This window comes from Podarcis gaigeae (genome assembly GCF_964106915.1).
Source record: "Podarcis gaigeae genome assembly, chromosome: 2".
NCBI classification, from domain to species: domain Eukaryota; kingdom Metazoa; phylum Chordata; class Lepidosauria; order Squamata; family Lacertidae; genus Podarcis; species Podarcis gaigeae.
This window is the reverse complement of record NC_139679.1, coordinates 18,323,217-18,345,816: the sequence shown is the minus strand read 5'-3', so window position 1 is coordinate 18,345,816 and position 22,600 is coordinate 18,323,217. Positions and strand designations below refer to the sequence as shown.

General features: G+C 42.7%; 1 protein-coding gene across 1 annotated transcript in view; it reads left to right on the top strand.

The window, feature by feature from the left end:
- The window catches only part of SCN8A (sodium voltage-gated channel alpha subunit 8), a 96,938-nt gene that overhangs the window by 36,077 nt on the left and 38,261 nt on the right, over window positions 1-22,600 (top strand). The window contains exons 3-12 of the mRNA XM_083727357.1: window positions 850-969; window positions 2,997-3,085; window positions 3,952-4,080; window positions 6,327-6,418; window positions 12,564-12,785; window positions 13,781-13,844; window positions 16,112-16,253; window positions 19,487-19,693; window positions 19,934-20,221; window positions 21,686-22,045. Coding sequence (XP_083583483.1) covers window positions 850-969; window positions 2,997-3,085; window positions 3,952-4,080; window positions 6,327-6,418; window positions 12,564-12,785; window positions 13,781-13,844; window positions 16,112-16,253; window positions 19,487-19,693; window positions 19,934-20,221; window positions 21,686-22,045 — 1,713 coding nt within the window. The remainder of the gene's footprint in view (window positions 1-849; window positions 970-2,996; window positions 3,086-3,951; window positions 4,081-6,326; window positions 6,419-12,563; window positions 12,786-13,780; window positions 13,845-16,111; window positions 16,254-19,486; window positions 19,694-19,933; window positions 20,222-21,685; window positions 22,046-22,600) is intronic.

Sequence of the window (22,600 nt, the reverse complement as noted above, 5' to 3'; positions counted from 1 at the left end):
AAACTGATGGTGGTATAAGACGGCTTCTTAGGTTTGTGTGCTACAATTCATTGAGACTTAAGCAAAAAGGCCTTTGCCAGATGGTGCTTCTTGCCTCTAACATATGTCCATCTTACAGAGGTAGCATCCTGTGCATATTTTAAAATGGGGCTTTATCTGTTGAACATGTTACATGTTGTTGTTGTTTCACACATTTTTCATGAAAGTCAACCAGCGCTGCTTTGAACAATTTCTTAACGGAGGCTTGGGTTTTCGTTCTTTCTCTTGTGACTTCGTGAATAGTCAAAACAGCATGAAAACACAACCCTTTATTAAGAAGTTTTCTCTTTGTTGATTTGAGAAATATTTGGCTTTTGTGTTAGATGTGTGTGTGTAGTCTTTCAATGCTAGAAACAATAAATGACTAGGTAATGTATAAAATGTTTTAAATAGTTATTTGGGCTGTGTACAGTTTTGTCTACAAACCATAAAATATAAAATTAAGACATGGATATAAAACCAAAACCAGTACAATTCTCTGCACATCTACTCAGAAGTAAGTCCCACTGAAATCAATGAGCCTGACTTCCAGGTAAGTGTGTATGATGATTGCAAACTTCATTTATGTAGTTGTTCTTAAAGTACTACTAATTTTCTGTATTTATTTATCTGCCACATTTCAGCTCTTAAAGGGCCTGCTTACGACAGACAATGAAACACAATATGAACATCAGACATATGTATGCTGTCTTAAAGCTAACCCAAAATCCTGGTTTCAAGTTATGGTTAGATTGTATATGTGTGTGTGTGTTTGCTGCTGAAAGGTATATGTGCATAACTTTTTCTTTCTCTCTCTCTCTTTCTCTGCAGACCTTTGTAGTACTAAACAGAGGCAAAACACTCTTCCGATTTAGTGCCACGCCTGCCTTGTACATTTTAAGTCCTTTTAATCTCTTTAGGAGAATAGCTATTAAAATTTTGATACATTCATATCCTTTTTTATGGTAATATTGGTTGCCCATTCTGTAGTCATGTTTCCTGGTATGTAGGGTTGCTGTGTTGACTAAAAATATATGGATTGGGTTTATGGCCCATGACGCATCAATGTTTTTGGGTTTTTTACCCAAACAGTCAGGGGACACCCAAAAAATGTCTGGATCCCTGGACGATCAACTAAAGAAGGACACTTTATTTGGAATTACATTGTTACAGAATTAAATGGGGTGGGTGTATGTATATGCATTTGTGACACAAAAAGTTTGGATTGCTAAGGGTTGTTCATTGTGTGCCAGGAGTTATGTGCCTGCAGAGGCGTTTGCTGGCACCCAGCGGATTCCTGCCCTGTACTCCTGCACTGAAATTAACACAATTAGGTGATTCCCCACCCCTATTTCAACAAACCAGTGCACTTTTTAATGTCCCTGCCTTCACTTCTTTGGGATATTGGACTGAAAAGTTGACTATACAGTGGTGCCTAGCCAGACGAAATTAATTCGTTCCGCGAGTCTTTTCGTCTTACGATGTTTTTCGTCTTGCGAAGCACGGTCCGTCGCAACTGCGCCTCTTCAAGCGGCTTTAGGAAAAAAGCGAACAAACTCACAAGACGTTTTCGTCTTGCGAAGCAAGCCCATAGGGAAATTCATCTTGTGAAGCGACGCAAAAACCGAAAAACCCTTTCGTCTTGCGCGTTTTTCATTTTGCGGGGCATTTGTCTTGCGGGGCACCACTGTAAAATATTAGGAAATACAAACCTAAAGGTAAAGGCAAAGGAACCCCTGACCGTTAAGTCCAGTCGCGGACAACTCTGGGGTTGCTCATCTCGCTTTAATGGCCAAGGGAGCCGGCGTTTGTCCTCAGACAGCTTCCGGGTCATGTGGCCAGCATGACTAAGCCGCTTCTGGCAAAACCAGAGCAGCGCACTGAAACGCTGTTTACCTTCCCTCCGGAGTGGTACCTATTTATCTACTTGCACTTTGACATGCTTTTGAACTACTAGGTTGGCAGGAGCTGGGACTGAGCAATGGAAGATCACCCGTTCGCGGGGATTCGAACTGCTGACCTTCTGTTCGGCAAGCCCTAGGCTCAGTGGTTTAGACCACAGCGCCACCCGCATTGAGAACCTAGAGGGCTCTTATTTATGCATCAGCTTTTCTCTGCTTGCATTACAGTTTTACAGCCTTGGCATTAGGTGCTAAGTAGTGATGTGTGTCTAATGTTCAAAGGTGAAAGGGGATGTTTTCGTTTTAATGCTTTAATAGTTAATTCAGGCTGTATTCTCACAAGAAATTTAAATCAGCTTGGAAAGCGAATGTGAAACCAAAATGGGCCAGAATAAACATCAAGTTTGAAATCCCTCACATCTACGTTCTATCATGCATTCACATTCAATAGAGACTCAAGATGATTTATTATTCCTCATGTATGCAAGCATTTTAAACATATACATATGTTTTACAATTAAAGCACACAGAGACTTGAATTAGATTCTTTCAGATCTTCTTTACTGCAATCACTATTAATTAATATCAATTTCTTGTATCCACTGTGAGACTTTATGATTCAACACTTGAGAATCCATAATCTGCACCCAGTATTTGGAATGGTGTGGCTCTTGACTAGAGTTAGACCCAGTTCAGGGGCGACATCCGAGAAGAACGAGCTATATGCCAACTTTCTCTTTCCTCCCCTCTCTGGTTCCCTCTTCACCTCACATGCACAGCTTCAGCAAATCTCTTGTTTTCTTAAACCACAGTTTCCCATTACGTCCTAATTGAGAAACTGTGGTTTAAGAACTTCCTCCAAATCAGGATATTAAACCAGGTATATATACCACTCATATTTAGATGAATAGTAGGACAGTCCACTGCAGCCGCAAACACCTGCTGAAAAACTGTTGCAGTGGTAATTGCTGATGATATTGTTTTCCGATTTAATTCAGTAAGGTTCAGCGGGAGTTTAATGGGATGAAATGAATATGTGATTTCTTACGTTTCATGCTTCCTTGACTTTATTCTACAGTATTTAGCATGATCATTATGTGCACTATTTTGACGAACTGTGTGTTCATGACTTTTAGTAACCCACCAGAGTGGTCGAAACAGGTGGAGTAAGTAGCAATTCATTTGTTTGTTTTGTGGGTGGTGGTGTAAATCTTGCTTAATTCTTTAAAGTGATGGCGGCCTCTCTTTTTTTGGAAAGTATGCTAGGCAGCAAGTTCACAGTATGCTATAATTTGCTGCAAGTTGGCACTTCAGGTTTTTCCTTAAAAATTGAACTTGGATCAATCAGACTTTGAAATGTCTGTCAAAACCTGTGAAAATATGTATGAGAATGTTTAATAATCTAATAGTCTATTCCAAAACCTATCTGTAGTCTAGAAACCAACTATGTTCTTGGTATGAGCTTTCATGTGCATGCACACTTCTTCAGATACCATGTGCATGCACATAAAAGCTCATACCAAGAACAAACTTAGTTGGTCTCTAAGGTGCTATTGGACAATTATTATTATTATTTAATATATTTCTACTGTGTCAGACCAACACGGCTACCTACCTGAATCTATCTGCAGTCTGTGATTGGCCAGAATATCTGTGACTGCATTCCCATATCATGGTAACTGTAGTTTTAATGTTTTACTGTGGACATGCTGCATGTAGATAGCTGCTGCTCTGCTCTGCTCTGCTCCTAGCACGTGTGGGTGCAACAAACTACAAGCCCTGGCTAAGCGTTATATCCAAACCAGGTGTTTTTGTTTCACTCCATGCAAGCCATGATGTGAGGCCAGCTATTAATTATGCATCACAATGAATTGTGCACTGAGCCACTGTGAGCAGAAATCCCACCAACTCTTAAATAAATCCGAATCTAATATTTTAATGTGCAACATTGGCCATCTCTCTTAATGAAGACATTGCTGCATATTCTAAACTGTATTCTGTTTTCCTCCACTGCTTTTCCTTGTTCTGATAGGTACACATTCACTGGTATATATACATTTGAATCACTTGTGAAAATTATTGCAAGAGGCTTCTGCATAGACGGCTTCACTTTTCTCCGTGACCCATGGAACTGGCTAGACTTCAGTGTCATCATGATGGCGTAAGTTACGTATTGTGCTCCTTTTCGTGTCTAGATAACTGTATATGTTAGTGGAAGGAGAAGGAGAAGCAGGCTGCAAAGGAAGTCCAGGAAGGTGACAAAGCAACTGGGCCCTTTGATCATTCCTGACTAATCACTGGTAAACTCGTACATTGGATATGAAATTCTTCAGGACCGAAAACCTTTCCTGTAAAACAGCTAAACATTTTTGGACTGCTCTCCATTGATAATCATTTTTGTAATTGTTCTAAATTAGTCTTGAGCTGAAGGTTTCAGCACAAAATGGAAAGCTAGGAATATCCTTAGGAACTTGAATCCTGGCTCTGCTTCAGGGCACTGTTTTCCAACTGATCAGCAAGGAGGAATGAATGAGCAGGCTTGTCTACACAGGGCAGTTTGTTGGCTCGCTCATGTGAAGCCTATATTTTACATCTTTCGACTGGGACAGTTTGCCTTTTCAGATCTGATAAACTATGAAGCAGCCCAGCTAGAGAGAGAATTCAGATATGCCTTTTCAAGTGTATCTATTGGCTGGTGTATCTATTGTTTTTTTCAAATGTTTTACTTAACTCAGTAGAAGCATCCCCCCCCCCAAAAAAAAAACAACCCCTGGGCCTGGTGCAGTTATCATATTTACATCCATGATATTGGCTCAAAAAACTGAAAAGGAACTGGAGAGACAATTTTTAATATGTGTCCAGAGTGCCTAATTTCAGGAATGATGGTCTATCCTTCTAAAACGCTGGCTGAATTCTTGGACATTGGGCAAGTGTTTCAGACAATGTGTTTGCCTATAGTATGAATCACGATAAGCAGAAAGGAAAGGTTCACAAGTAGATTGATTATGTGCACTTGTACAGGCAAACGGAGCAACAAATTGGGTTGTTCTGCAAATGATCTTTTGGTATACAAATATCATTTTTATGCTAAATCTGTTGGAGCCCTGAGAATTCCAGTCATTTTCAGTCCTTGCACAGCCTGGGGATAAATTAACCAAGATGGCAAATGTCAACCTTGAAATTATGGCCAGGTCCTTTTTAACAATTTCAGCATTAAAACACTGTGAACTAACTTCTTATGTATCCTTTTCTGTGGAGCTGACTCTAGTGGGGCAGTGAAGGAGGAAACAAGAAAGTAGAGGTTTGGGTTAGGCAACCTGTTTGGGATTGAGGGCCACATTGTTTTGTAGGGGAAGTAAGGGGACACATGTCAGTGGTGGCTGATAGAGCCAAAGTTCTGTATAGGAAAATGGAGGGGGTTGCATGGGGCACAGGGGGCTGCATGGAGCCCACAGACCGCAAGTTACTCACCTGTGTTCAAGGTAAATCACAGAGCTTAGCAGTACTTTTCCAGCAGACAGAGATGGCCTTCTTCTTTGGCAATCACTCGTAGCTGAGTAAGATTGTCTTCCATGAACATGGTCTTAACAGTGAGTCCATAAGTGACTGCGGAGCCCAGTTCTGGATCCACATGTCTTTCACGGTGGGGACATAGGTTTGAAGACGGGAGTTGATCATCTTAGCATGTTTCTCCCTTTTGTCCTGAGTTTGAGCGTCTTCAAAGTCCATAACACCTTTGGTAAAGGCTGTTCCCCGATTGGAGCGTTTTCAGGCCAGTGTTTGGCCTAGGACATGTTGGTACCATTGAAGCAGAAAATCCAAGTGCCATCTCCCCCCAGTTGACAATTTCCTGCCCTTTAATGGAACTCTAAAATGTGTCTCTCTCAGAATACCTCTTCCTCCCTACCCTTGTTTTGCCACAAGAGAAATCACAAATGGGAAGCATAACTGAAGAAGAAGCCCTGTGATAATGCAGACGTCTAAAACTGTTTCATTTGCAACCTTAGATTTGTTTCTTTTTTTTCTTTTTTCATGCCACTTCCAAAGCAGTTTACATTGTGAATGCTGTTCCCCGCCCCCAACTGAACGTTACACTTTAATTTTATTTTTTATTTTTGAAAGCTAGGTAACCCCAATCGGTGCCATTAACTCTGGTTTAATTCTGCAGGTATATAACAGAGTTTGTAAACCTAGGCAATGTTTCAGCTCTGCGCACCTTCAGGGTACTGAGAGCTTTGAAAACTATTTCTGTAATTCCAGGTAAGGCTGTTGGTGTTAGGTGTTGGGTCGCAGCTCCCTGTGAGTGATGTATTGCTGTCTGTAGTTGTTGTTTTATTTCCCCCATTCCCGTTTTTCGTGTGTGTTATTGTCATTGTGTCTCTTTGTGTGTGACCTCCCTCGTTGCAGATATGTCACAGAGTTTGTGGACCTTGGGAATGTGTCAGCCTTGAGAACTTTCAGAGTTCTCCGAGCTTTGAAAACTATCTCTGTCATTCCAGGTGAGAAATGCTTCTATACACGCTCCTTGCATTTCCCCTCCCTTGCCTTCCTGGTCACTTGCCTTTTCAAAAATGGCCGTGGCACATTTTTGATAGGCCTTGCATTCTGCATGAAGTGTAGTGTTTACAACAGTGTAAACAGACGGACCAAAAATACAGCAATAATGCACTTCAGTCAATTCCCCTAAGTACTATAACTGGTGCGAAACAAAGAACTTAAATTTCCCTTTCAGAACTCCTACACATTGTCGTTTCGACTTTTGAGAACTTGGACATAGCCCATGAAATCTCAAACCCAGACCAGTTGAGGACTCTGCAACAATATTTCCCAACGTCACCCACGCTGTGCAAATTGCATGATTATACTTATTTTTTAGAAAAAAGAAAAAAGGGGCGTTTGTCTGTATACAACGAAAGTATCAGTTGTTGCCAGTTGTGGCACTAGGTGACATTGCGAAACTGCTTGTGTTTTTAAATATGTAAATTTTGAAGTGTGGGAGCTTAGCATGACAGCTCCCATAAGACAGTCCCGAGAAGAATAAAAAATAATAATGCAGCTGTGTTGATCCATTTTACAATTGCACACACACATAGCAGCAGTACACAGCATAACCCCCAGTTTATTAGGATCAGCATGACTATGCTTAGTTTCCTGGAATTGAGCTCCACTGAGCTCGGTGGTGCTGTACCACTGACCGCATAGCTTCAACTTCTTAAAACACATGCTTTTTTGTGTTTCTGTTTTCAAAACAGAAGAGCTTCAGTCAGTTGAAGGGCAACTTTTTAATTGCAAGTTCAAACAACTGCAAGTGCAACTCATTTAAACTGTTAGCGTGAAGTTGGAACCCGTTAAAAAAATAAATAATAAAAACAAGTTGAATGAATACAACTTAAAAACAACATTAAAATACAACATTAAAATATTGAAACGTTAAAATATCAAAATGTATCCTCATCGCAGGAGGAGAAAAGAAAAGAAAAAAGAAAGAGGGGGAGGGAATCAAATTGTCTCCAAGCCAAAGGGCAGGCGGAACAACTCTGTCTTACAGGCCCTACGGAAAGAAATCAGATCCTGCAGGGCCCTGGTCTCATGAGGCAGAGTGTTCCATCATGCCGGAGCCAGTGTTGAGAAGGCCCTGGCTCTGGTTGAAGCTAATATAACTTCCTTAGGGCCTGGGACCACTAGGGTGTTGCTATTTATGGACCTTGAGGCTCTCCGTGGGGCATACCGGGAGAGGTGGTCCCGTAGGTAGACCTAGAGTACCTGATTTGGCATCCAGATTGGTCTTCTTATGATATAATGAAAGCCAGTCATATCACACTTCCACACAGTAAACATATGTCTTCCTTCATTGCATTTATCTCTGCTGTGGGAAGCAACCTTTCATGAAGATGATTACCACAATGACTAGGATGTCTGCTTGGGATATGATTGTTCCTTTCAGATGGCTGCTTTGCCCCAGATATTTTATGTGATTTTGGACTGTGTCACACGTTACATTGCGCCCCCCCCCACCAACAAAAATTAGGTTCGTGCAACTCATCTATTCATGGGAACTCTGCAGATAACCCACTGAGCAGGCTAAAACCCTAGTAACCCATTCTTTGCAGCAGCGACTTCTGTGGTCCAAAACTCATTTTCGTGGATTAATGGAAATGGAAAGGCAGCCCAATGTAACATATGAAGCAGCTCTTTTCCTTTGTTTAAAAATAACAAGCTTAATCCCTCCGCCTCATGTGTTAACATAGTTTTCGGTGGGTAGGTGTATGCAGAAATATGTTAAATGCACTGTAAGTTAATGTCTTGCTGAAATGGGTTAACTGAGGTCTAGAGCATGCAAACAAGCCGGCAAAAGTGGGCCTTTCTGGTTATGTAATCACGATGTTCGCTTGAGGAAATGTTTGGAAACATTTGGGATCGAAGCATATGTGCTTTGCTTAGCCTTGGAATATGAATCCTGTGCATGATGTAACATTTCCAGCCTTTGCTTGGGCCCGGCTCATATAATCCAGCTTGCTTCACGTTGTCTAATGCCTGCTGAATACTTGTAAGATCAACCTTTTCCCATTTCCCAGAAGTGAGTGTTTCAGTCACAATGAATAGTTCTATGATCACTTCACTGGAAAAAAAGCTTTTAGAAAGGTTATGTTCTCTGTTCCATTGACGGTATTTATATTAGTCATATACTGCTGCTGTAGTCCAAGGTAATTGTCTTCTAGGCTATAGACTGTATTCAAAGGCAGTCCACATTGATTGACCTCTCCTAAAGGGGCACAGTATAGATTTGGTTCTTTCAAAATGCCAGTGTAGAGTTTTGTGTGTCCTAAAATCCATAGTGATAACATGCAACATGTTCCCTGAAACCGAGGAATGGATAAGACAATGCTTTCTATAGCTGCGCCACACACAAGCCAAAGGTTGCCATTGAGTGTGTTTTTCCAGAACCAGGGTATAGCCCCTGGAATGATTCTTCTGGCTAGACATTACACTCTGGGATTGTCAAACTCTTGGTGTGCTTCTAGCCCTTGTGGCAAAAGACTTCTCCACGACATCTTCACAAATTCTTTCCCCCATTTCTCTATGTATGCCTAATGATATTCTCCCCCATACCCCCAATGGTAGCAACTAGAGGGGCAGCCGTCTCAATTGGGATGCCTTGCTTATGGAATACTCTCCCCCAAGGAGGCTTGCATGGCACCAACTTTGATGTATTGGATGCCAGACAAAGATAGGTTTCAAACTGATTTAGTTTAGTTTAATTGCTGCTTTTCATCCAGCTGCTTACACCTCCTCGTTGTATATCAGCCTACCCCTAATCTGCTGCTCTTCCAGTGCTGGTGCACTCCAGATACCACCCGTCTCAGCTAGCGTGGTCAGAGAGTGAATGGTTTGAGAGGCACTGATATTGTGGCACTGCTGCCGCTAAGGGATTTTGGACCTGATCGATACCTAGGTTGTGGCTCACAAGGAGCTTTTTGCAAGCTGCTCTGAGCCGTCCAAAAAAAGAGCGGCCCATACGCAGATTGCAATAAAATAAAGTATAGTGATCTTTGGGAATGATGGCAGCTGGAGGGCCAAATTAGATACCTCGTGTATATTACAAGTGACAGGAATAGTGCATCGAGTGCTTGACGTAAATGTTCATCCATCACAGAACTGGAGTATCAAAACAGCGTGCTTGCAAAATACACTGCCACAAAAGCTATTTATTTGTATACCTTAATCCCACCGGATAGATCAGAAGGTGCTCTTTATTGTCACTTGTGGGAATGCCTTTAGTGAGGAGGGGGTGAGTCATGAGCTTAGAACAAAATGAACGAATGAGCACCCCTTCCAAAGCTTTATAAACTGGAGCCCTTTGGGAACGCTTGAAAGCAGCGACAAGGGGGATGTTAATATCAATTACAGCTGCATGAAAGCACCAAGGGGCTAGAGAGGGAAAGAGACTCAGGGCTCTGAGTCAGGAAATGGATGAAATTTCAGAACTGGGAGTAATAAAATTGTCTGGAAATGCTTGGATCAAGTGGTAGATTGAGGGGAGCAAGAAATTAATAAGTCAGAACATTTAATGGCTCATTAGATGCCACTAATGGGCATAAATTAAAGGAAAGGAGAGTGAGTTAAATGGGTTGGTGTATTAGCTGGGGAGAAAACAGTGCAGCTGGTTACTTTGATTAGAAGGTTGCTGGCTGTACCACATTTTAGGGTTACTTTAAAAATCAGTGTTGTTGAGTTAAGATTGGGAGGGTGTTCATTGATGTTGTTGACTAGGAAAAATGGATTGATTTAAAACAGATAGAAGCATTTGAAACAAAATAAACCTAGAAGTCTGAGGGAGCTCAAGAATGCATTTCGACAAAAAAAATTCTTTTCCTATGCTAACTTTTGATTCTACAGACACACTTATGGCTTGATGTAGGAAAGGTACTTTCAGAACATATTTACTGTAGGTATTTGGCCCAGGAATGCAGTTTGGGATTGTGCCAAGTTTAATCCTCCTGCAACACAATGGCAAGGCCTTTGCACAACACACCCTCTGATTCCTCTTGCTTCTCGCCCATTCATGTTCCTTTATCTTCTGCAGCATCTGAAATAAACTGTTCTGTGTTTGGAAATACATAAAATCAAGAAATAAACCTGCGTGAAAGGGCAAAGCATGCCTGTGGAACCTTTGGTTCTCCAGATGTTGCTGGTGTTCATTTTGCTGGTTTCCATCCCCCCCCCTCAAATTCAGCTTCCCCCCCCCTGGAATTGCTCCCCCCCCCATGGTTTCAAAATTTCCAGAAATTTTACATCTCTTCCAGCAACCACTGCTGATGGAATCCACCATGCATTAGATTAATTCATGGAAATTTGTGTAAGCCTGGCCACAACAAAAAAATAATGTGCATTCTTTATCTGACTTCATCCTTCTAGCACTATTACCAAATCACTCAGAAAGGTTATAGCAGGCATGTTGTTCCATGTGCTCTTCAGTGCTGTTTCTGGTCTAGTTCATCCATTGGTAATTTATGGGGACTCCAAGCATACAGACACATGGTGGCGTCACCAGCACTTGTAATACGCAACACTAAGTAGTTGTCCATTCAGCACAATGATTTTCACTTGAGCAACTGGACTCCCCCTTCTCTCTTCTCTCTTTGCACCCCTTAAATCTGTTCCGAGGGGTTCCCCCAAAGCTCTGGATGCTGCTGGGAAATAATGGAACAAATCCTCATAATCTGAATTTCTGCGCATTCAATCCAAGAAGGCTTTATTAACAGGATGTTAAGAAACTATTACCACATAGTTTAGGAGAATGGCTGATTCCCCTCCACCCCCCCAGTACCTGAGATTGTGGAGTCATGTTATATGTTGTTCTTTGAAACTTCCTCCTCATACTTCCGATGCTTGCTTGCTGCTATGGTATCTTTTGTGATACTTTCATCATTTAACCCTATTGGTATCCCCACATTGAAAACATCAAAGTACCAAGCCTATTTGGGTAAATTCATGAACAAGACAAAGCTTGCTTTCATCACAACTTGTGACCCACAATAAAAGACGCTCTACTTTTGAGTTATAATCTAAGCTCTCATAGTAGAGGATACATTTGATGTGCTTTGCTGTATCTTGCAAAGATGTTGCTTGAAGCTTCACATAGAAGAGGCAGAGCATGGAGTGTATTTCAAAGATTTTCCTTGTTCGTTATCATAAACTGATTTTATCTTTATGGAAGATTATGCTCCCCCCCCTAATGGTTCAAAGCAATGTTTTTTCTGGAAATAGAGCAGTGATAATTAATAAGTGAGTACTAGTTTGGTGTAGTGAAGCTCACTGGATGAATCCAGTTTATCCTCCCCACAGCAATGTGTGATAGGTTACCCTGAGAGGCCGTGACTATCGCAAAGTCCTCCAGTGAACTTTGGTGACCAAGTAAGGATTTGAATCAGGAGTCCAGGATTAGGACTGGGAACAGCTGGTTTTTATTTTTTTTACTAAGATCTACCCTCCCCGTTTTTTAAGACACACAAAAAAAATCAAAATGCCCCACCAGAGAATAGTTTAAAAGTCTCCACAACTGCAAAAAGGATATGGTTTGTGTTGTTTTTAATTTCTCCACAGTGGGGGGAGAAAGATTTTGAATCGGCTGTTCTTATCAGTATATAATATTAGGGAAATTCTCCAAGAATGGGGACACAGCAATGCAGACTGAGTCTCCCCAGCTCTACATTTTCTTAAAACTTATTTTCCCTTTCATGTGAGGGTACCATATGAAATCAGCGAGTTGCACAAACTCTAGCTGCCTTCACTAGATGTTTATGTTCAGGGACAGTGAATTAACTGTGTGCTATCCCCTTAACGTAACCCAACCTTCAGCCTCACCTTAACGTAGGAAAAACTTCCCCTCAGACCAGGGAACTGCACATGTCCCTGTTTAATGAACCTCTTACATTCCCGATACCTGTATAGTGAGGACTATGAATCCGGTAAATAAGGTTCAGAAGGCAATACAGTTGACTTATTGTGGAATGGGTGGGCAGAGGACCATAGCAAAATACTCCTTGACTTCCCTGTTGTCAAGAAAATGTAGTATGTAGCCCATAGGTAGCTACTTTTGCTAAGATTCCACAGGAATTCCAAGACTGCTTTCCCTTTCCTCAGGCCTGAAGACCATCGTGGGAGCCCTGATCCAGTCTGTGAAGAAGCTGTCAGATGTGATGATTTTGACAGTGTTTTGCCTCAGCGTATTTGCTTTAATTGGGCTACAGCTGTTCATGGGGAATCTAAGGAACAAGTGTGTCATCTGGCCCATTGATCTCAATGAGACCTACCTGGAAAATGGCACCAAGGGCTTTGATTGGGAAGAATACACCAACAATGTTTGTAAGTGTGTGCGGCTGGTTTTTCCTGGCACAATTCTGTCTAAATAATTATGGCTGTGAGATGTGCTGGGTTAACCGTCATGACTTAAAATGTTACTAAAGCCAGAAATGGTTCTTCTCTGGAGGAAAGGTGTTTATTTTGACCAGTATTTCTCTTTTGCACTGTATGCTTCCCTCTTTCCCTTTCGTAGAAAAGCCCCTGTGCTTTTGCCATGATACTTAAAATCTGGTTCTGTGTAGAGTCCTTTTTTTATTATCTGTTCAAAAAAACTGCCCTGCAGACTGCTCCCCAGTGTTTATTATGAATTGGGCTTCATGAGAGCCAGTGTGGTGTAGTGGTTAAGAGAGGTAGTCTCGTAATCTGGGGAACCGGGTTCGAGTCTCCGCTCCTCCACATGCAGCTGCTGGGTGACCTTGGGCCAGTCACACTTCCTTGAAGTCTCTCAGCCCCACTCACCTCACAGAGTGTTTGTTGTGGGGGAGGAAGGGAAAGGAGAATGTTAGCCGCTTTGAGACTCCTTAAAGGGAGTGAAAGGCAGGATCTCAAATCCAAACTCTTCTTCTTCTCATATTTATAATCTTTTGTTCAGTTTTGCAAAGGGTGTTTGTTTAAAAAATTAAAGTCTCAATAATGACTTTTTCTTGGGGGGGAAATACTTAGGAATTCCATATCCCTGTAAGAGAATAAACCTGCCTCATGTAGCAATTGACATAAGCGGTTGTTATCGCGCTAGCATACAGAGTGTCAGAATTATACTCTGCAAAGTGGGAGGATAATTCAATCATATGACAACTGCCCTCCCTACCCAAACACCTGCGCTGTGGAATAGTAAAGTCCCAAATGACCTTGCACTCATGGTACTGTGGTTGTGAAATGCTAATATCCCAGCTTGTGGATCACATTAACTGACTGTGCTCTTGTTTCTTCTTCTTCTTCCTCTTCCTCCTCTTCTTCTCCTTCTTCTATTTTTCTTCCTCCCCCTCTCCCTCCTGTAGCCAATTTTTACACATTACCTGGGTTTCTTGATCCTTTGTTGTGCGGTAACAGCTCTGACGCAGGGTAAGTTCTCAATTCAGATTATCTCTGTCTCTCTCAATTTGACAAACTACTTTTGAAAGAGAGAAAAAGTCAATAGGTATGGATTGCACTCCAAAAGTACTTAAATAAATTCATTTGTAAAGCAATTGGTTTACCTGGTACCTTGTCACCTTAAGTCTTCCCGACTATTTAACTTTTTTTTAATGGCGACGCCTACTGTATCTTACTTAAAGTATACATTAAGCAGACATGCAGATGTGCACAGAGCTTATACATGATACAGGACTTGGACTCTACCTTCTTTTTTCACCCAAGTCCACTTAAGAGTCACACAATGGACTTCAGTGTTGGAACAGGGAACAATACGTGTTAGGCCCGATCCAGATTGTTATAACTGCCCCAACTCAGGCAAAGTGGTATAATCATTCCTACATATATTGATTTTTAGCCTATTAAAATGTGTGGATGTATTACAAGCTTGGGGGAGGGCTGTCTACAATCCTAATTTTCCACCATGTGAGCACATCAGCATTGATAGGTCAGTGCTGATACCAGGAGTGGTTCAACCTGTAGGGCAGAGCTGCAGCAATAACCAACAGAAAGGAAGTGGGCAAGGCAGAATGCAAGGTCAGGGCTGCACAGATGCACCAGCAGAACCAATCCTGACTGATGTACCCATTCCTGTGCATCTTAAACTGCAATATTCCATCTATGAACCACACTGGTTGAATGCCTTGCTGTGTGGTTGTTTGCTGGAGAATATGCAGGTTAACACTTGCAGAACAATTATGCAGTATTTATGCAGAGGCAAGTGCAATCAAAAGTGCTTCTATTGTGAACTCTTGATTTTTGCTGCAGAAGCTGCCAGTTCAATTCAAGTTTGTGTTTTGTTTTAGCATTCCAGAAATTCACATTTGTGTGCTACATTTGTGTACTTGCCTATGAATTGCACAGATGGGACTGTATATGGGTGAATGAATCACTCTTGTAATAAAATTATTCCATGGATGTAAAGAAAATCCATGAAGTCATACAGAAAGTCTATTCTTCCATCACACATTTGTTTTACTTAATATGGGATTTCTGACCTGCCCTTCACTGTAAGGTTTCCAGTGCAAGGTCCGACAACAATATACATTTAATTCAGGTAACAGAGTTTAAAATTAGTGCTAATACGCCCAGTAACCTCATCAAAATGCTGAAGAGGGTGCACCTCCACAGACACATACCTCCACATGTGGTAGGAATGCCCAAAAATCCAACCATTCTGGACAACAGCCATATGAGAAATATGTAAAATAACTAAGCAAGTATTAGAAATCATCCCAGAATTGGCCCTACTAGTTACAGAATTGGCCCTACTAGTTTTTTTGTTTTGGCCCTACTAAACATCTTCAAAGACAATAATGTCCACTCACATCACAAAGAACTCATAACCCACCTACTCTCAGCAGCCAGAAACATCATATCCAGACACTGGAGAGACCTGTCAGGAGTAAGCAGGGACCAATGGTACCAAATAGTATGGGAAACAGCCTTACTAGAAAAATTAACCAATAAACTGAAACTGACACGGGGACAAACAGAAGAAGACGCCTTTACCCGGGTATGGCTCCCCTTTATCACATACACAGCCCAACAAGACAACGACAAGAATCCACCAACAGTATACGAATCAATATGGCTAACCTGACTCAAAAACACACACACACCCCACTCACACATGAAAACCAAGTTCATCACAGCCAATCACAAACGAGAAGACACACCCTAGGCCAACCCCAACTTCTCTCACCACCAAAGGAGCACAAGCGAATAGCAAAGAGAACCTGCACAAACGGCACTGACACAAAACCCCACACATACATTAAATAAAATTAGAAACATTCCCATCCCTCCCCACCCCCACTCACCACTCTCCCCTCCACCTCACCTCTTCCCCCCCCCCTTTCTTTCTAATGTAACCCTAATGTCTCAACAAATGAAACTGGCCTACAGAAAATGTAACTTGGAAATAGAGACACAGCACATACTTTTGTAAACCAAGAAATCTTTAATAACACCCCCCCACACACACACACACACAAAGATAGAAGGTAAAAGAGTTTAAATGAGAAACTTTTACAATTCAAGTAAGGAACCAACACAATACAGTAGTAACATCAGGCTTGCTGAAAGCAGACTGTTGAATTGGGGGCAGCGAAGGCATTCACCGTGAGTCTTCCTCTTTCTGGTCTAATAGCTCCTACCATGCCAACTAGCTTAAATTTCTTCCATCTTGTCTGCAGCCAGTGCCCCGAGGGCTTTACATGCATGAAAGCAGGGAGGAATCCAAACTATGGCTACACCAGCTTTGATACCTTCAGTTGGGCTTTCCTGGCCTTATTTCGCCTCATGACTCAGGATTTCTGGGAAAACTTGTATCAGTTAGTAAGTATTACATCTCCTATCCTTTACTTATGTGTGAAGAGTCTCCTTCGGCCTGCATCAGGGGCCACCTAGCGGTCTGGAAAAAAAATGAAAGGTGCAGTTGTATGTAATTATGCCTGTGAAAAATGACAGAAGCGTTTTCTGGCATCAAATGAATTAGCATCAAAACAGCAGCTGCGATTCGGCTGAGTACAAAGCATTCCTTGCACTGGCTCAGCTTGAATGTAACCCTAAGCCAAACTATGGCTTAATACAAATATGCAGGCGTATGGCCTCCCAGAGAGGAGGTCTGCTTCTCCAGTCCCACTGCTGGGAGCTAAACTATGGTTTCCATGTCATCCGAAAACTATGGTTTGCATGTCACCTTCGTACAAACCACAAGCCGTAAGCCAAGAACAAACCTTGGTTACAGCTTGTGGGGTGTCTGGAGCAAGGCAAACCACGAGCCTAGGTTCAGATGACACACTGAGCCAAACCATGGTTTAGCTCACAGCAACAGGGCAGCAGCAGAATGGAAGGAGCATCAAAGTGGCCATGTTTCCTTCTCCAGGTGACTGCAAGTTTGTGTGTGCCATGACCAAACAAAGAATACCAACACACATAGGGAATGCAGAACCATCTACACCAGCCCAGCCCAATTGTCAGGGTGCTGTCAGTGGCTCCCGGCTAGTTGCCCAGGAAAGTATAAAGACAAGGAAAATTTATTACCGTCCTTTTTTATGTCAATCTTTACAGAGAGAGGCTATAGAACCCAGCTAACTCTTGGATAATGGCGTTGTCTCAAGTGAATCTCTACCCCCCCCCCCATCTCTCCCACTTCCTCATTCATTACTTCTACGGGTGCTTTGTCTTTGAGGTCTTTGCTCTCCTATTTTTAAGGCTCACCGAGTTCTGGGAGATGGAGGGTCTGGGATGCTTTCTAATGACAACATGTCAGCCAGGTGTTGTTCTGGTTCTGCCTTCTCCTCTCCCATTATTTCCCAACTTTTTTCCTCATCTGCCTCTGAGCTGTGACCTCCCTCAAACCCCTTGTTGTAAATCTATACTGTCTTCATCTTCCTCCTCCCTGGAAGGGTCAGGTTGGGGAGGCGGTCTCCGCCATTCCTCCTCTGCCCAGTTCCTGACACCAATGTGCTATAGCAGGGGTGTCCAACCAGTAGATCTCCAGCTGATCCAGGTAGATCACGGGATCCTTATTGTGTACAAAAAGTTATGGGGGTGGGAAGCTTAAAAACTGTATGCAATCCTCCCCAAAAATGCTCAACAACTCTGGGCAATCCACCTACCCCATGCACACTCCTGCTCCCTCCAATGACAATGAGTAGATCACCACCAGTTTTTTTATACTGGGAGTAGATCACAGTCTCTTGGGAGCTGGATCTGCCTGCGCTATAGCTTTGTAGATTCCCTTTGTCCTGTGCTGATGGATAGAAAACATATGCATGGTGTTGCTCACAAAAGTGCAAATGAGTGGAAGGGGAGGGACCATAGGTATGGCAGCAGGGTTTTCAGGGAAGGGATAGAATATTATATGCAGTGTTGAAATATCCGGTCTTAGACATTTTTGCACCCTAAGCGAAAATGGTTAAAATGATACCTTCCTGTTGTAGATTGGAACATGTGGGTTATTAAAAAAAAAAAAAGGTACACAGAGATGGAGAAAGGAGGCAGGAAGCTGATACTCCCTCTGTACACAAGGACTGCTTTGTGTTGCTTTGTTGTAAGTTTGGAATCATAAACCACCCACCCCATATTTTGCAGGGTTCTTTTTTTGGTAATTTTTACATTTTCAGAGAGTGGTGGGGCAGGAGGGAAGGCTTACCATTTTGAGAAGATGCGGCAGAGGTTTCTAGTTATTTCCCTTTTACTGGCCAAAGGGAACAGCTGTCTTCCCCCCTTCCTTCAGGCCCATGGGAATAATGCTACATTGTAAGGTAAAGTGTCAGCGTGGTGTAGTGGTTAGAGCGTTGGACTAGGAGTTGGAACACCAGGGTTCAAATCTCCGCTCAGCCATGAAACTCATTGGGTGAGCTTGGGCTAGTCTCAGTTTCTGAACCCAGCCTACCTCGCGGGATTGTTGTGAAAATAAAATGGGCAGGAAGAGGAACATGTATTCCACCTTGAGGAATGGTGGGGTATAAAGGCAATAAACAAACCAACAAATAGGTAGGAAATTGTTACTATTGTCTCAGAGGACAATTAGTACCAGCCATTATGGCTCTTCTCTTAATGGGGAGTCCCTTGCCACCAATTATGAATAGATTTTATCCTCCCACAAAAGTAGTTTGTTCTTTTCCTACCCTTTCTGCCTCATGCTACCCCACCAAAGGGCCAAAAATAATAATTAGGGCAGATATTTCAGCCCAGCAATACGTGAACTCCCATGTTCCTGTACATACTGCAGCAGCATCATAAATGCTGCCGTTCTGGTTACCTCAATATTTCTAAAGAATCCAAAGAGAGAAGGGATTCCTATTAGGAAAGGCAAAAAGTGATTGCAGTTTTTTCAGCTTAGGAAAGCAATGACAGGAGAGATGTTATGGTTAACGTATACAAAATCAAAGAGCATTCAGAAAAAAAGACACACCCTTTCACATAGTAGTGCTGTAGCTACTACTGCATCGGTCATGAGCAGAGGTGTCATACCTTCACATGCACATAAGAGGACATGGGTGGCACTGTGGTCTAAACCACTGAGCCTCTTGGGCTTGCCGATCGGAAGGTCGCCGATTCGAATCCCCGTGACGGAGTGAGCTCCCGTTGCTCTGTCCCAGCTTCTGCTAACCTAGCAGTTTGAAATCACACCAATGCAAGTAGATAAATAGGCACCACTGTGGCAGGAAGGTAAACTGCATTTCCATGTGCTCTGGTTTCCATCACGATGTCCTGTTGCACCAGAAGTGGTATAGTCATGCTGGCTACACGACCCGGAAAGTTGTCTGTGGTCTAAAACCAGCTCCCTCTGCCTGAAAGCAAGATGAGCTCTGCAACCCCATTATCACCTTTGACTGGACTTAACCATCCAGGGGTCCTTTACCTAGGAGGAAGGGGGTACTTTCATTCAAATTACCCTTTGCTTGGTAAAAGTTTCTCTCAACACCCCCTGGGTTTCTGCTTGCCTTATGGGGTTCGCAGCACCTCAAGTGGTCTTCTAACAACTAACATGCCACAAACCAATCTTGGGTTCAGCGACCAAAATAGGAAACCTCACAATGACCTCTTTTTCTTCGCAGACTTTGCGAGCAGCGGGAAAAACCTACATGATCTTTTTCGTCCTGGTTATTTTCGTTGGGTCGTTCTACCTGGTAAACTTGATTTTGGCTGTGGTGGCCATGGCCTATGAAGAACAAAACCAGGCAACACTGGAAGAGGCAGAGCAGAAGGAGGCAGAATTCAAGGCCATGTTGGAACAGCTGAAAAAGCAACAGGAGGAAGCTCAGGTTATTCCCTAATGTGCCCCACCATATTGTGCTTTCTCGTTTTATAGAGAGCACAGGCTAATGTAATCCTAATAATAAACACATAATCCAATCTGTGTTCCATTGGAAATTGGAGAGTTTGCTGTTCTCTCCATGGCTAGAGTCTAATTAATCACATTGTTTAGAGGCTGAAGGAATTCATGCAAGGTGCTTCAATTTGGTTATCTTGGTTCTTCCTATTCCCCCCCCCCCCCACTGCAGGCTGCAGCCATGGCCACTTCAGCAGGGACAGTCTCAGAAGATGCTGTGGAAGAGGATGGCGGAGGAAGGATGTCCCAGAGCTCTTCCGAGATCTCCAAGCTCAGCTCTAAGAGTGCCAAGGAGAGGCGAAACAGGAGGAAGAAGCGGAAGCAGAAGGAGCTGTCGGAAGGAGAAGAGAAGGGAGATGTTGAGAAGGTGTTTAAGTCAGAGTCGGAAGATGGCATGAGGAGGAAGGTCTTCCGCTTGCCAGACAACAGGTTGGGGCGGAAACTTTCCATCATGAACCAGGTACAGTTTGCAGGCCCTGCAAGTGAAAACTTGGTGTTGGGTGGAATGTCTCAGAGGAATGGCTGGACTGGAGTCTTTCCTCACCTTCCCTGATAGCACTATTTTCATCCTTTCAGTCTTTCTCGTGCTATATTGCAGACATGTATATACATCAGCGTTTGGCACAATATGTCCTAGCTGCCTCTGCGCCTTAAAGCTGCCCGCCAGCCTTCATTCCTACCCCTCACTAAGGGGGTGCAGTTGGAATGATGTAATTCAAAATGCCAGGAAGACAGGTTTTCCTGTAAAGTGGAATGGAAGTAATGCCATATTCCACTTCATTTGTACTGCCTCTGCTTAAACCGAGCACCAGTCTCTCCAAAATAAAGAAATCACTGGGTTATATGCAACTTTAGTCATACTCAGAGTAGACACACTGAAATTAAGACATGGCTAATGTTGTTTGCATCCGTCTGTCTTGGGAGACAATGGAGGAGTGCACCTTTAGGCATAAGGTAAAACATTGCTCTGCTAATTCTAATGGGTTTACTCTGAGCAAAACTTAGTTGGCTATTGCCTATTACCTTCCATTGAAAAACTTTGATTGCAAACTATCAAATGCATTCCAGATCAATTTTGGTACAATCAGTTGCCTGACTGACCACTTCATTGCATCTCTTGGTGGACATTCTCTTTGTTTTCATGCCGTTGCTAAAAAGCAAAGGTGTTCAGTTATTTTGTCTTGAGAAAGTAGTAAGTGCTCTAGAGAAGTCCCTATTGCTCTTTAAACAATCCATGAATACCCCAAAGGGGACATGTTCAGAGCAGTTAGTTCCCATGGTGAGGCTGAAAACTTGTTGAAAAGAGTTGGTTTAATGGAGGAGAGACATGTATTGGTCAAATCAAAACTGTAGACATTTTCTACCAAAGACTTTTATCTATCTAAATATGTAGAGATACATACAGTGGTACCTTGGTTTGCAACCGTTTGGGATTACAAACCATTTTGAATTAGAACCACGTCAAACCTGGAAGTGTCCCTTTTTTTGGATTACAACCCATTTTCTTGGATTACAACCCTTTTTTTCTTTTCTCTTTTCTTTGAGGCCCCACTGGCGAAAGCACGCCTGGGGTTACAACTTGTTTTGGTTTACAACTGGACCTCTGGAACAGATTATGGTTGTAAACCAAGGTACCACTGTAAATGGCAGTTTGGGTTTCTCTGGGCGATCCAAGGGGTAAATGAGGACCACGAAGCAGTGGAGGGTGACATGTGCTATTAAATCCATATATTAATTGAAACTAATCAGCTGATTCCTTTGCTACCAACTTCTAGCGTTTTCACGATGGAGAATTCGCCGCCACCCCCTTTTTTTCTTCTTCATCCGATTGCGCGGTAAATTCTATGTTTTTGCCTGTTGCTAGTGCTTTATAGCTTCCTGTCCGCATTCCTCTTCCATCTTCCTGCTTCCTCTCTCCTTCCAGTCGCTGCTCAGCATCCCAGGATCTCCCTATCTCTCCCGGCACAACAGCAAAAGCAGCATCTTCAGCTTCAAGAGAGGTTTCCGCGACCCGGGTTCAGAAAACGAATTTGCCGATGACGAGCACAGCACAGTGGAAGAGAGCGAGGGCCGGAGGGATTCCCTCTTCATCCCGATCCGGGGCCACGAGAGGAAAAGCAGCTACAGCGGTTACAGCGGCTACAGCCAGGGGAGCAGATCGTCCCGCATCTTTCCCAGCATCCGACGGAACATGAAGCGGAACAGCACCGTGGACTGCAACGGCGTGGTCTCCCTGATTGGTGGCCCAACCTCCAACATACCCAGCGGACGGCTTCTGCCTGAGGTGAAAATAGATAAGGCAGCTACTGATGACAGCGTAAGGAAGTCAATGAGTAGATAGTCTAGGCATGGAGGCCCACCCTTCTCTCTGCTTTCCTGTATGCCGCCAAAATGGATCCTTTGACGGAATGAAACTTGGTTTGTCTAGCCAACAGATGTTATAGTCTGAACCCTTATCCCAGGCTCCTCTGCTTCTTAATCTTCTTCACTTTCCCTTCTTTCCCAGATTAACCTACTCACATATTGCCTTCTCTTTTCTCTTCTGGCTTCTAAGAAAAAATGGCTTGGAAAGAAATTATGTATCTTTTTGAGGAATGAGAAGTGATCAAGTACACTGTTTGCTAAATCAAATCCCTCAGAAGTTTCAAAACGTGCAGGAACATCTGGGCGTGAATGGGCTAGGCCAGAAATTTCTTAATCCCACTCATGCAATTAGGATTAATTTTGTATAAATCTTGCTTGGCATATTAATATCCTATCTGTTTATTTGCTTTTTATTTTGGACATCTCAGTCCGCATTTTAGAAACGAGATGAATAAGGCAAGTTCTAGTGTAAAAA